This window comes from Danio rerio, chromosome 1 (assembly GCF_049306965.1).
Source record: "Danio rerio strain Tuebingen ecotype United States chromosome 1, GRCz12tu, whole genome shotgun sequence".
Classification (NCBI taxonomy): Eukaryota; Metazoa; Chordata; class Actinopteri; order Cypriniformes; family Danionidae; genus Danio; species Danio rerio.
The window spans coordinates 28,234,484-28,249,751 of NC_133176.1; the positions used below are offsets into that span (position 1 = coordinate 28,234,484).

General features: G+C 32.0%; 1 protein-coding gene and 1 long non-coding RNA gene across 4 annotated transcripts in view; one reads left to right on the forward strand and one right to left on the reverse strand.

Annotated features, from left to right (window-relative positions):
* LOC141385717 (uncharacterized) overlaps positions 1-8,603 on the reverse strand; it is a 21,042-nt gene extending 12,439 nt beyond the window's left edge. The window contains exon 1 of one of the 2 annotated variants that reach the window (XR_012406589.1): positions 8,436-8,603. This is a non-coding gene — a long non-coding RNA (uncharacterized lncRNA). The remainder of the gene's footprint in view (positions 1-8,435) is intronic. The other variant, XR_012406597.1, reaches the window with a different exon arrangement.
* Positions 8,604-9,258: 655 nt separating this feature from the next.
* Positions 9,259-15,268, forward strand: part of coro2aa (coronin 2Aa) — a 52,539-nt gene continuing 46,529 nt past the window's right edge. For both annotated transcript variants that reach the window (XR_012385834.1, XM_005159876.6), the window contains exon 1: positions 9,259-9,303. Coding sequence is in view for 1 of the 2 variants with exons in the window: in XM_005159876.6 (XP_005159933.1) it covers positions 9,289-9,303 (15 nt within the window). In the remaining variant the exon portion in view is untranslated. The remainder of the gene's footprint in view (positions 9,304-15,268) is intronic.

Here is a 15,268-nt window from a genome sequence, read left to right on the forward strand (position 1 = left end):
AGTTCATGCTCAACCATGTCAAATCATGTTACCATGCGTTTTACAAGCTGCGCCAACTCAAGCTGTTAATGATGCTGCAACAGTTTACACCTATAGATCTCACTATTTCTTTTTTAAATCCATTCGGTGCGATGTTCAGACCCAACTGTGTTAACCGCATCAGCTAAAGTCTCCCCACTTAATTATTTTCTTTTGTTATTAATTCCGGAGGCTAACTTGCAAATAACAGTTTTTCTCCAGTCTACCTCTGAAAGGAGCACCTCCAATTCACATTCTGTTCAAAGTTTCTCTTCTTGCTTGCTTTTAACATTACTTTTCGTATGGTTTTGAAAAGTAGAGTCATTAGCATATTCATACGGGGGAGGAGGTAGGGAGGGGTTTTGCGCTTGTGCATGTTGCGCTCAGTTTTATATGAGGTGCCGTGTAGGATTTAAATCAAACTTCGATTATAAACACATACATAAAACACATGTATATACACCTATAATTTACTCGCATATACACCTATACTACTGGATGTTCAAAACAACATAGATGAAACTTGTGTATATACATATAAACTTGACGCATGAATACACCCACATACACACGCGCATACATATAAACTCGATCCTCACATAAACACTCACATTAACACACGCACATACATATAAACTTGCTGCATGCAAAAACACACCTACATTCACTCGCATATACATATAAACGCTGCATGCAAACACACCTATACACACTCGCATATACATATAAACTTGCTGCATGCAAACACACCTATACACACTCGCATATACATATAAACTTGCTGCATGCAAACACACCTATACACACTCGCATATACATATAAACTTGCTGCATGCAAACACACCTATACACACTCGCATATACATATAAACTTGCTGCATGCAAACACACCTATACACACTCGCATATACATATAAACTTGATCTATGCATATACACCCATAAACTCTCACATAAGAATATAAACTTGATGTGTGCACAAACACCCAAATGACACTTGTGCAAACATACAAAATAAAATTCACAAACATATATACAGTTAGTTGTGTATATACATATATGCAAGTGATTTCATATGTGTGTATGAATGAATTTTCACAGTAAAAGGAAGTTATTTCACTTTAAAAGGAAGTAGTTTAATTTCAACGTAAAAGTCCTTTGAGTGTAATGAACAAGATTATTATTTGTCATTAATCAGGTTATTGCAAAGCTTAAGAAACAGAAATAATGCGATTAATAGAGGAATTACATCTGTTGAATTATGAAAATAGATTATGCTAATTCTAAAAAAATAAAAAAAAATAAAAAGATAATGCTAAGGAATGCTCCTACAAAACTAAAGGTTTATTATGCAATTAAATTATTGGAAATGTTATTATGGTTTAATAAATATAAGGTTGCTTAAGTAATCACTTTGAATAAAATATGTTTGTCTAATATTAGTTTTTTATGTTTGTTTTATTATTGGTGTCACTATTCGTCAAGGGTTACACACTTATGTCCAGTAGAGTGCAGGAATGCACTTAAGTGGGTTTTCCTGTTACCAACAAACAGGCAAATGCACCAAAATGCTGGATGCCAGCTGCTGTAAAAATATAAGTCGTAGTTATTAAACACAAAAGGAGTGTCCAGAGAATATATATAACTTTTCCATGGGTGTTAACTTGACCAACATGATGATCTGAGACTTTTTTTAATTATTATTATTTGTATATGCTGAATAATTAACAATCAAAATGATACCAAAATCTTGCAATTTTGACACCCACATTGTAAAAACATAAAAAGCATAACAATTATAAGAATTTAAAAAACAAAACAAGAAGACTATAGGCTACATTAACATTTGCAATAGAAAAGAAGAGTTTAGTTTGAGTAAACATTTATATTTATAGTTCTGGTTGCTTTTTGAACGTCCTTTAAGGGTTCTATCTGTCCATTTATATTTGTGTATGTAATTACCTAATTAAATGAAAAGGTTTTAAATAAAAATATTTCTGATTTTGAATAGTCTATTTATATAGACTCAAATTTTATATAACATATGTTCATAATTTAACATATTTAATCCCTCTATTAATCGCATTATTTCTATTTCTATATTTCTATATTATTTCTAATAAGCTTTGCAATAACCAGATTCGTGATAAACGTTTGTGAATTTTATTTATTTATTTTTTGCATGCAGTGAGTTTGTGTATGTGCGCGTTGTTGAGGGTGCATATGCATAGATCGAGTTTATATGTATATGCGATTATGTAGGTGTGTTTGCATGCTGCGAGTTTATATGCATGTGCATGTAAATGTGGGTATTTATGCGAGAATCAAGTTTATATGTATATGCGAGTGTGTATAGGTGTGTTTGCATGAAGCAAGTTTATATGTATATGCGAGTGTGTTTAGGTGTGTTTGCATGCAGCGTTTATATGTATATGCGAGTGTGTATAGGTGTGTCTTTGCATGCAGCAAGTTTATATGTATGTGCGTGTGTTAATGTGAGTGTTTATGTGAGGATCGAGTTTATATGTATGTGCATGTGTATGTGGGTGTTTTAATAAGGTTAAGTAATTTAGGGGAGATACAATGAACAAATTATTTGTATTCAATCAAAGTAATTTTTAAACCAAAAGTATTAATAAATTCATTGTAATCATATAAGTCCCCTACACAATTTAATAAGTCTGTAACAAAAATTAGTCCTTTTTTAACATAATCATTCCAAAATATGGACTTGTTTTTTAATAAAATATACTGATTGTTCCAGATAATACATGAGTGGGGGGAAAAGTTATGTTTATAAATCAGTTTCCATGTATTCAAAGCTTATGAAAATTGGACATCTTAAAAGGAATTTTAGAACACTATAAAATCACAAGTTAGTAAAAGGTGTAGGCCACCACATTTTTTCAAGACAAGATTAGGGATGGAGAGCCATAATGAATAATTGTTATAGACAGTTTTTGATCCAATTGATTTTAAAGACATTGCTAATAGTTTTGAAATCTAATGCATTTAATCCTCCTTCTGATATTCCTATTATTGATTTTCTTTTAACATACTCTGTTTTGCCTCTCCAAATAAACTTAAATAAAACTTTGTCAGATGTGGTACACATCTTAGAATCTACATAAAGGGACAGTGCAGGGTATACAAGTTTGGAAATACCTTCAGCTTTTGAGATCAGCACTCTACCTTGAACCGATAAATTCATTTGAAGCCAGCAATTAAAGATATTTTTTGTCTTTTGAAGCCTTTGTGAAAAGTTGTCTGTAATCAGTTCTGAGGTTGATTTACTAACTACAATACCTAAATATCTAACTGCCTTTTTAACTTGTATTCCCATTATACTTAAATCGCCTATTTGGTGTATAGCCGTGATTTCACTTTTGGATTGATTAACTAACAGACCTGATGCATCAGAGAACAGCTTAAAAGCCTTCAAAATAATTGGGAACTGATCTTTAATTTTTAAAAATAAACAGGTGTCACCTGCAAGCTGACTGATAGTTAATGTGGTACCGCCTATTTTAATACCTTTAATTTGGGAACAATGTACAGTATAAAGATTTAGGGTTTCTGCAACTAATAAGAATAAAAATGGTGAAATTGGGCACCCTTGTCTTATGCCTCTCCGAATAATAAAACGAGAAGTACCACTGGATAAAGAAACACTGCTTGAAAAATTATTATAAAATGTCTTCATCATTTTTTGAATGTTGGGCCAAAACCAAAATAATTGAGTGTCTGATACATAAAACTATGCTCAACTGTATCAAAGGCTTTGTAAAAATGTAAAAGTAAAATTATAGCCTCCTCATTTACTAACTCAGAGTAATCCAACAGATCTAATACCAATCTAATATTATGTGAAATATTTCTTCCCTTCATAAATCCAGATTGGGAGAGAGATATGATTTCCTCCAAACATGGCTTTAACCTAGTAGCATATAATGATGCTAGTAATTTGTAATCTGAGTTGAGTAGTGTAGTTGGATGCCAATTATCCAAGTAAAGATTGTCTTTATTCAGTTTTGTAATCAAAAAAATTACATCCTATTTTATTGATTCTGTAAGTTCTCCATTGGCAGGGCATTCATTAAATATGTTTAAAATTAAGTCTCTTATATTTTCCCAGAAAACTCTATAAAACTCAAAAGGCAGACCATCAGGTCCTGGACTTTTGTTGGAAGGCTTTTTTAAATTATATCATCTAGTTCCCTTACAGACATTTCCTCTTGACAAAGGTTTTTATTAATCTTACTTATGCAAGGAATAAAATGCTTTAATTTACAAAAAAAAAAAAGGTCACTTGAGTCAGAGTTCAAATTAGATGTGTATTACTTTTGATAAAAATCTGAAACAAATTTTGAAATAGTATTTTCATCTATTCCTACATTATCATCAATATACAAAGAACTATTTTTTTTGTTTCACTCAGTTTTTTTTAAGTTAAAAAAGTATGCTGAATTCTTTTCGCCAGCTTCTAACCACTTGGCTCTAGATCAGGGGTCACCAAACTTGTTCCTGGAGGGCCGGTGTCCTGCAGATTTTAGCTCCAACCCTAATTAAACACAACTGAACAAGCTAATCAAGGTCTTACTATGTAAACTTAAAACACCCAGGCAGGTGTGTTGAGGTAAGTTGGAGCTAAACCCTGAAGGGACACTGGCCCTCCAGGACCAAGATTGGTGACCCCTGCTCTAGATCTAATAAAGACCCCTTTTGCCTTTTCCTCATAGAAGGTGTTTAATTTTTCTCTCAATGTGTATAATTTTTCTGTCTCTGTGTCAGATGGGAAAGTAATACATGCCATTAATAAATATAGTGATATTAGATCCAGCGGGAGATGCTTGATGAGAAGTCCGACTAGCAGAGCTCTCATCTGGGTACATGGGCTGCAGCGCTTGCCAAAGAGTGTGTGTGTGGTCACGTGATGTGCGTTTTCAGCGTTTTGGTGTGGATGGAGAGCAGTTCAGAAACGCTGGGTAAAAAACGCGAGTGTGGACGCGGATCGTTTTTATTCTAAAACGCCGTTTTAAAACTAAAACGCACTAGTGTAAACGGGGCCTTAACAAATTAAATCAAACTAAATGAACCAAAAGTCTATACTTGATTTCTGAGTCATGTCAGATTTAAACCAGGTAAAAGAAGAGGAAATGTCATTGTGTAAAAGTCTATAAATATCTACCAGAGAAAGATTAGAACAAATATCACTAATAATTTTATTAAGTGTATTATTGTCATATTTTGGAGGAAATCTATCAAAGCAAGTTTCCGCCATTGCACCGGAACAAAGTTTTCCCTACTTCTGGTCTCGATTGCCATTTTTTAATTTTTAAAAATTTTTTTATTGCAATTTTAGAACACAGAACATACAAGGGCAATAACAACATTACATTAACATCCAATCAAGTACAATATAAGAAGGAAAAAAAATTATTCAAAAAACAAAATTTAAGGCTTTCAAATAATTAACAGTTCTTTTTGCTTTGGTATTTTTTGTTTCTTTTATCGTGCATAGGTAATGACTTATTTCTATTTTAAAGTGAGTAAAATTATTTTTTTTCACAGCCCATTTACATTTATGAATAAAAATCTTTCTATATATAATGAGCAAATTAACAATATGTCAAATTTTGAAGTCAACTGTATTCTCATAATAAATAAGACATCTTTTTCTTTGAATTCCAGTGCAATATTTGTACTCTGCTTAACAAAAAAGAAAAGATCAAACCAAAATAATTGTGTATAAATACAATCATAAAATAAATGAACAATACTCTCTTCTTTATCGTTACAGAAAGTACATTTTAAATCAATATCTTAACAAAATCTTGCAATTACCTGTTTTACAGGGTAAATACGATGAACAATTTTAAATGATACCCCTCTAATTTTATTTGTTATACAAACACGTCTGTAAATCTTAAAGGTCTCGTTCCAATTAACATCTTGAAATTGTGATCTCCAATACCCAATAGCTGGAGGAACATTGACAATCCGGCAAATCATTCAAGATAATTATTATTATTATTATTTTATATTTATATCTTCCAATTTAAGACTAAAATCTAAATTTGTGTCTTGAACTATATCATTTACTAATAATTTCTTAAGTTCAGAGGGAATACCATTAATTATCATCATATACTCTTTAACAGGTATATAAAGAGAATTTTTTTTTAGAAACTCTAAATAAGTAAGCACATGGCCATTACTATTGAAAACTTGTGAGATCAGCAAAATATTATTTCTAAACAAATTAATGAAAAAAAGAGATTTAAGTCGGTGTGTAATATATCTATTGTTCCAAATTAAACATTTGTGAGGGGAAATTTTGTGTTTGTATATAATCATCCACGATAACAATGTCTGTTTGTGAAAATTTGAAAGTTTTATGGGAAGGTTACTAATATTAAAATTGCTGTTAAGAAGAAATTCAATGCCACCTACTTTTCAAAAATAATATTAGGGATGTAATACCATAGTTTGTTTTTTGAGCGAATATAGTTTTGTATCCACTTAATTTTAAAAATGGTGTTTGATATTTCAAAGTCAAGTACATTTAGCCCACCTTGATTAAATGGATTACAAAGTGTTTTTTTTTTTTTATTCAAGTAATGAATTTTATTTTTCCAAATAAAGTTATATATACATTTATTTATTTGGTTAATTATACGTTTTTGGAATGTCTATAGTCATTGCAATGTAAACCAATCTAGATAAACCTTCAGACTTTGATAACAAAACTCTTCCATTCAGAGATAGGTCTCTCATTAGCCAAATATTGAAGTCTTTTGTATTTTATTAATTAATGGGGTATAATTTAGTGTTATTATATCTTTTTGGTCATTGCATATCTTAATTCCTAAATAAGTGATAATATCTTTTATTGGAATTCCATAAATTTCAGACATATTACTAGGTTTTTCTTTTAAAGCAAATAATTCACATTTTTAATATTAAAAGCTAATCCTGATGCTAAATAAAATATGTTAAGACACTTTAGAGCTAGTTTCAATTCTTTTATGTCTTTCAGAAAAACTGCAGTATCATCTGCTTACTGGGAACATTTAATCACATTACTGGCCAACTGGATGCCATGAAATGGATTAAATGTAATATGAAGATATAATACTTGTATTATTAATAAAAATAATAAAGGAGATAATGGATCTCCTTGTTTAACTTCTCTACCTATGTTAAATCTAGAAGTGGTGCCGAAAGGTAGTTTAACAGAGCTAGTGCAATTAGTTTATAAAATTCGAACTGCATGAATGAAGTTATTACCAAAACCGAAGAAATCAAGAACTTCAAATAAAATATTGTGGTTTACAGTATTGAATGCTTTATAGTAATCTATAAAAAGAATGTAACTATCATCATTTAAAAGAAAATTATAATCAATCAAATCTAATATTAATCTAATGTTATTACCAATATATCTACCACATAAGAAGCCAGACTGAATCATCTGTAATTCATTTAAAACTAACTTTAATCGACTTGCAAATATGTGTAAAAGTAATTTAATATCATTATTGATTAAAGTTATAGGTCTCCAATTTTCTATATTTAATAAATCTTTACCTTGCTTAGGAATCAGTGTAATCAATCCTTGTAACATAGTTGGCAACATTACTTCATTTTGTAGTATTTCTTTAAAGACATATAGAAGAAACTCTGAGATATCATCTTTGAATTCTTTGTAAAATTCAGAGGTCAGTCCATCGTTACCTGGAGCTTTATTATTTTTTAGTTTTTCAAAAGATCTCTAAATTTTTTCCAAAAGTTCTGTCTTGATCACATATTTGGAATGTTGACGATCGCCATTTTGTGAAATAGGCCTATACTCAAATCTTTTTTTTTTTTTTTTGATTGTTTGTTCATTTTTTTGTTTCAAAACATAAATGGTTTTCTGCAATGGTTTCCTCAAACAGTTTGACTTAACTAATCGGGTTTACAGAGTATGTAATGTCCTCTTGCATTTATTGACTGATTAAATATAAAGCAATTTTTTCTTGAATATCTTTCTGGTGAATTTGAAGAGGGCACTCTTGTTTTTGGCTGTATAATGTAAATAGATACATGTCAGAAGGAGCCCACTTGCCCCAAAATAGATCCAGCAGATCTGTCATAGACCATGGCTTTACCAACCTTCTCAGTTTTGTTGAACAACTGACGAAGAACGTAAATTAGAAATAAATACATTTTAAAACTTTTTAAAACGGTTTTCGTTAATGTCATTTTTAAAATCCACTTTATTCATCTTGGTGGGAAGAAAACACCTAGCATTGAATAAAAAATGGTGTATTAACGACGTCCATCAGCAGAACGAAAAGGACCTATACACGAATTTAAATCAATTCTCAGATTAGCTGTCTTTTTAAATTTATTTGGTAATTTATGTATGCTTACTTGCACAGTTTGTGTGTATATTTAGTCCTCAGACGAATGATGGGGGAGGGGACAGTGTTCTCAGAGACAGGTTATGGTTATATCATCATCTCTCATCATCTCTCCACCCTTTCACTCCACCGCAGCGCCGCCCCACACCCATAGACATCGACAAACGGGACGGGTCCTGAGAGAAACAGTAGCAGCATGGAAACGGGCGGGGCTTAGTATGTGGAAGTAATTTCTAATTGGGTAAATTCATCTGTCCCTGAAAATAATAACGTTTGTAATACTTAACTGGCAATTTAAAGTAAATTGTTATTAAAGTTTTTCAGGAATTGTTTGTTCAGGACAATTTGTTGTCCAGTCAAAAGCGGGAGTAATTTGTGTGCAGAGGCATCACGTGGTATCTGTTACTTTTCACTCCGTTGTACACATTGGACCAATCACAATAGTTTATGAATATCAACTTATTCTGGTATAAAATGAATTTTGTACAAATTGCTTCAGGGATATTTTAGTTTAAACTTTGGATAACCATTTTAGGAATCAATACATTTAAACGATTATGTACCGCTGTGTATGAACACGCCCAATAAGACAAACAGCGTCCTTGAAATGTGAATGGAGCTCGGTGGTGTGTTTGTATGTCTGAGCGGCCAGGCGCCCCTTTTGGATGACTCGTTTGTGTCCCATAGTGAAGTGAAACAGATGCCAGCCGATGCTCACAGCTCACCTCAAACACTGCGGCATCTGTGTTCCGCTCATCCCATAATCTCTACCTCTCTCTCTCTGACACATTTCTGCGAGAGAGTGTTTAAAAAGACGCGGATTTAGTGGCCGTGGCTTGTACTCTCAGGTCTCTTCATACTGCATGACCATCACAAAGGTAAGGCAACTCCTAGTTTTCCCTGTAGATTTTGTCTTATAGTTTAATGTTATTTTTTGTTTCGTGTCATTTTATTTTTTTCGGCAATTTGACTTTTGGAGTCATTGGGGTGCATTATTATGATAATTTGGGTATTGCAGACTTGATCATTATATCAAGTTATTGTAGAACACGTTATTTTATTTTTGAGGTTACTTAAATGTAACCTTCATAATATCTATACTGAGTGAGTGTATTATTACTCATTATAGAATAATGCAGAATGCATAAATTTGACTAGCTATTAGCAATTCGTTTGTCACAGAATTAATCATTACTTGGATTATAAATATTTAGAATTATTTGTCAATGTCAGATCATACTAGCTCTAATAGTTAACAAAAATACAAAACAAAACAGTTTTAGATGTCACCAACTCACCATTAATACTTTTATTGCCTTGTATTTATTATTAGATGTTTACACTTTTTTACAGTCTTGTCTCACTTAACTCACGCCATCCATTTCTTTAGCGACTGAAATGACGTTCAGTCTGTAAAATGAAGGATAAAAGTTCAATTTATCAAGAGCATTGACTGATGGACTGCTTTTTGTGTAAGCTAATATCTGATAAAATAAAGGGATAGTTCAACCAAACATTTTCCTTCTGTCTTCATCATCCTCCATCATCATTCCACACCTGTATACCTTTTGTTTTTTTGTGGAACACAAGAAGATATTTTGCACAATGTCAAAACTCAAAACATTTTTGAAACATAAAAATAGACTAGTATTTATAAAGACAGACAAACAGAAATGTGACAAAAGTTTAGAATGTGCTGGTAAAAACATCTTAATTCAATTTGCACTATCCTTCAAAATGTTTCTAGATTTACTCTTCAAAATTCTATAACTCAAATAACAAATATCATCCTAAATAAAACATCAGTCAGACCACCTTTTTAGTTTATTTAGTTTTCTTTTGTGTAAAAGGTATTATGTTTCTATTTACTCACCCTCCACTTGTTTTAAAACTTTTTCTTTCTTTTTCTGAACTTCTTCAGAAGTTTGTTTTTTCTCCTGAACACAATTTTATAGAGAGAAACAAAATATGATTGTCAGTGGCTACCTGTTTTCAACATTCTTCAAAACATCTTCTTTTGTGTAAAATGATAAATAAATAAATACCCAAACAAATCCACTTGAGGTGAGTAAATAAAGGCATGGCTGGATTGCTGAGTGAGACAGTCTTGACACTCAGGGGAGGCCAGGTAAAGAAAGACAGATCTTGAGGGTTGCCAGGTGTCAAAGTCCTGAGGGTGAGACATGTCATATGGAGGTGTGGTTGTGTTTAGACATGCCTTCAGGACAGCTTCAGTTTGGGTCTTCACCTGGGTCTTCACCTGATTCCAGCTCTTCTGTCCATGCTCATCTGTCTTTAATGAAATTTGCCTGAACATTTGCAACAGTTCAGTGATAATTCACAACAATGGCTAGCCTATGGAGTTTTTTTTAGTTTGTGCCAGAGTGAAAACTAGAGCAAAATGATTTATTAGCATTTGCATAGGGTGAATAATAAAAATAGAGTGCAGTAGTCAGTCCAGAGATAAAAAAGGTGAGTTTTCTCCATAGGACTTTTTGACAACTAGTAAAGCTTTAAAGACAGACCTGCCTTTAGCTCCAAAGTTGTTAATCAGTTGTATGTGTTTTTCTTAAACATAGCTTTCCACAATAATTCAGTTTATTTTTTTAAACAATCATGGTTTTGTTAAATGCATGATAATAAAGATTTCAATGTCTTAGTTTCTTCTGTAAAATTGCTAGTTAATCAACCCAGTCACCCTATGCTATTAAAATACTGAAATAGTTGTTTATGTATAAATTGCAATGAATAACTGATTGAAATTGTCCAACTAATTGGCCAAATTTAAGTACTTTTTTTCACAGTTGAAGTCCCCTGATTTATTAGCCCCCTGTTTATTTGTTTTTCCCCAATTTCTGTTTAAGAGAACAGATTTTTTTAAACACATTTCTAAACATAAGAGTTTTAATAACTCATTTCTAATAACTGATTTATTTGATCTTTGCCATGATGACAGTAAATAATATTTGACTAGATATTTTTCAAGACACTTCTATACAGCTTAGTGACATTTAAAGGCTTAACTAGGTTAACTAGGTAGGTTAGGGTAATTAGGGAAGTAATATAACAATGGTTTGTTCTTTAGACTATCGAAAAAAAGCTTAAATGGGCTAATAATTTTGTCCCTAAAATGTTTTTTTTTTTAATTAAAACTGTTTTTATTCTAGCTGAAATAAAACAAGACTTTCTCCAAAAGAAAAAATATTATCAGACATGCTGTGAAAATTTCCTTGCTCTGTTAAACATAATTTGGCAAATATTTAAAAAAGAAAAAAAAAAACATCAAAAGGGGGCTAATAATACTGACATCAACTGTATATTTTTAGTCTAATGCTTCAATGGACTGTACATCATTAGTAACAGGCTACTCTGAATACAAGTGCTACTTAAATGACAAATAATGAAAGTGTCTGCTTCCTATTATTTCCATTAAATATTGACTGTTGGCAAAATCATTACTTTTTATGGCTTATAAATATTCAGTTTCTAATTAGTGGCTTTGATTAGACATACATTTCTTTTGACCTTTTGAGCTTTTTGTGTTGTGAAGTGTGTAGAATTGTATGGTTTTTATACATGGACTGGTGAGATATAAACATTTAATAACATTACTTGCACATGCTACTTTGCAATAAAAGGGCCTGTGAATAGATTTTTTACTCAAAATTATAACCGAAAACTTTTGTTGATTTTAATCTTTGTTGAATAAATCTGTTAATTTATTTTAAACAATAATGAATAAAGAATAGCTGTAAAAATTATTCTAGATCAATACAAATTGCTGATTTACCACATTAGCTTGATCCTGACCTGACAGTAAATCCTTAGGGACTACACCTATTTTTTTTGCTTTTTTATAGAATGGCAGTGCATCAGAGTTGTTGAAAATATTGTTAAGCTAATCATTATAATACAAATACAAAATATATCAAGTACATACAAGCACATTGTTTTACACAGTAACACTTCTAATTCTCACTAATAAATTATTTTAATATGTAAAAATGTTTTTGTCACATAAACAGTTACTTGTGAACTGAACTGTGATCTTGAATAAAAGTATATGTAGTACTAAAATATAGAAACCCATGGACTTTAAACCATCAACACAGAAACCTCAATAACAACCAACAAAACTGCACAAAGCAAAATCTGGTGACTGTTGACAAAAACAGCACCATAAATCAAATAAGCAAAAAGGAATACAATAATCCTTCTGACCACTGGTTTATTTGTGCTGCAATGCATGTTGAGAGCTTACAGACTCTTAAGAAAACAAGAAACATTGCTCAATGTGAAATATGAAATATCAACTCTTAAGCTATAGTCATGGGGTGATATTATGTTTTTAAAGCATCTTTATGTGGATTAGACAAGATAAAGTAAATGATGATAAAGTGAAAATGCATTGTAAAATAATCTGTTAATTTACAGAGTCTGTATTTATTTTGTAATTCACAGAGGTGTTTTCTGTTTATTTACAGTTATTAACTGCATTGATCTCAGCTCTGTCAAATATTGATGTGGAAAATTCAACTATGCCGATTAACAGAATGACTTTTATTTACATTTAATAAAATTTTTGTATAAGAATTTGTATTTGTATTGTATAAGAAATAACTGGCACTGGTGGGAGGTGTGCATTGGTACAAGGCCACAGGCTGAGTGCTTTAGTGTCCCATCAGTGATGAACAGCCACATTGCACTGCTACAAGTGTGATATTGCATTTATACAACAGTTTGATGGCATAATCATGTATAAAAAAGAAAATCAGACACAGAGAGTCTCAAAATCTCTTTTTGTGAGGATCTATTTTCTTTTTCCATTCCTTCACATCTGCAGCTGACCATCAGAACAGCAGAAACCATTGCTAATTTACTAACATAACTTTAGAGCTAGTATCTAAATGATTCTCTAGTGCAGGCATGTCCAAGCTCGTTCCTGGAGGGTCAGTGTGCTGCAAAGTTTAGTTCCAACCCCAATCAGACACACCTGGGAACTCTGACCTGCGAAATCGCATCACTCGACTGCGTGAGACCAATCGAGGATCAAAACATGACCTCTCTGGACAGAAAATTAAAACATGAAGCAATCGCTCGCTTTTTTAAATGTCTAATAAGCTTGTTTAATCCCGCCCCTTTTTGAAGCGCCGCATGAAAGAATATCGCATGCCCAAACTTCAATGTGATCGCAGCTTAACTAGGCTTTTTCTAAAAACAATCTTGCAGGTGTGTTGAGGCAAGTTGGAGCTAAAATCTGCAGGACAGCGGCCCTCAAGGACCGAGTTTGGACACCCCTGCTCTTGTGTAATGTCTAAAGTGATGACAAAACAGGTGGTTTTGCTTACATTTTTAAATTATAAGGCTGAACGGCATGAAATGCCATCAGTCTACAGACTTTTCCCAGTATTACTCTGTTGCAATCAGGAGATCACAGTAATTAACCCAGAGAAAGCCAAATCAAAGCAAACACTACCACATTTCTATGGTATAAATATAGCACTACAATATAAAAAAGAGAGAGATCGACTTAGAATGTCACTTACCTGTTTTATAATGATTTGATCAGCTATAGTTTGAAATAACTGAGTTTTTTCTCCCCTAAGGGCTCATTATGCTGTCTTTGTCGCCATCTTGTTGCGTAGTGTCAACCGTCTTTGCTCTGCTCAGTATATGGATGCCAACACGCTGTATCTCAGAAATTATAGCTATTTAAAATAGGCATTATCCTTATGAATAAACTGCATAGTTACAATCTAAACAACTACATTCTTGTCCAAAGCTGCAATATTTGTCAAACTGTTGTTAGTGACCTGCTGTCACTCTATGTAGGCAGAGTAATACAAAAGGTTGAGAAGGCTGTACAAGTGCTGTTATTTGCAGAATATCGCACAGCTATCAGCCTTGAGAACCAGACAGAACGGTTGTATATATGTATATATATATATATATATATATATATATATATATATATATATATATATATATATATATATATATATATATATATATATATATATTTATATATATATGGCAGTGTATAGCTACACTGTAAAAGTGGTATTCTTTTAAATAGCATTTTGGGATGTTTCCTTCAACAACTTTTGATATCCAAAAGTTTGAAACTGTGACTTTTATTGACAATTTTAATGGTTTGATCTTAAGTGATATTGTCTGTGCTGGTGTTGTAAACTACAGTGCAAAAACCTGTTAATAATCTGCCGACTAATTTCCGGTTATTCTAATATTTCTATATATATTATAAACTTATTTCTATATTTATTGTATTACACAATATATTGTTTTTAAACTACTAAAATGTCAATAAAAGTGACAGCATGCCGAGGTGAATTTTCAACATCAAAAGTCGACAGAGCAGTGATCAGTGTCCCATAATGCAATTCATACATGTAAATAAACTGAAAACACCTACACTGTAAAACATTTCCTTGATTTCAATTGTAAAAAAAAAAGCTAAAAATCTTATGATAAAAATCTGTAATCTGTTTAACAGTATTTTTTTTTATAAATACGATGAATGGCACTTCCATTTTTATGCTTTTTTTGTTGATATTACCATGGTTCATTTTAGTTTATTGTCCTGAGTTATGCTCATTACAGTTTCATGTTACATCCAATGTTGACAAAGGTCGCTGGTTTGAGTCATGGCTGGACAAGTTGGCATTTCTGTGTGGAGTCTGTTGTGCATGTTTACCCCGGTCTATGGTTTCCTCTGAGTACTTTGGTTTCCCCAACAGTCCAAAGACATTCGGTATAAGTGAATTATATGAACCAAATTGGACATAGTGTATGAGTGCATGTGTGAATGAGAGAGAGTCTGTA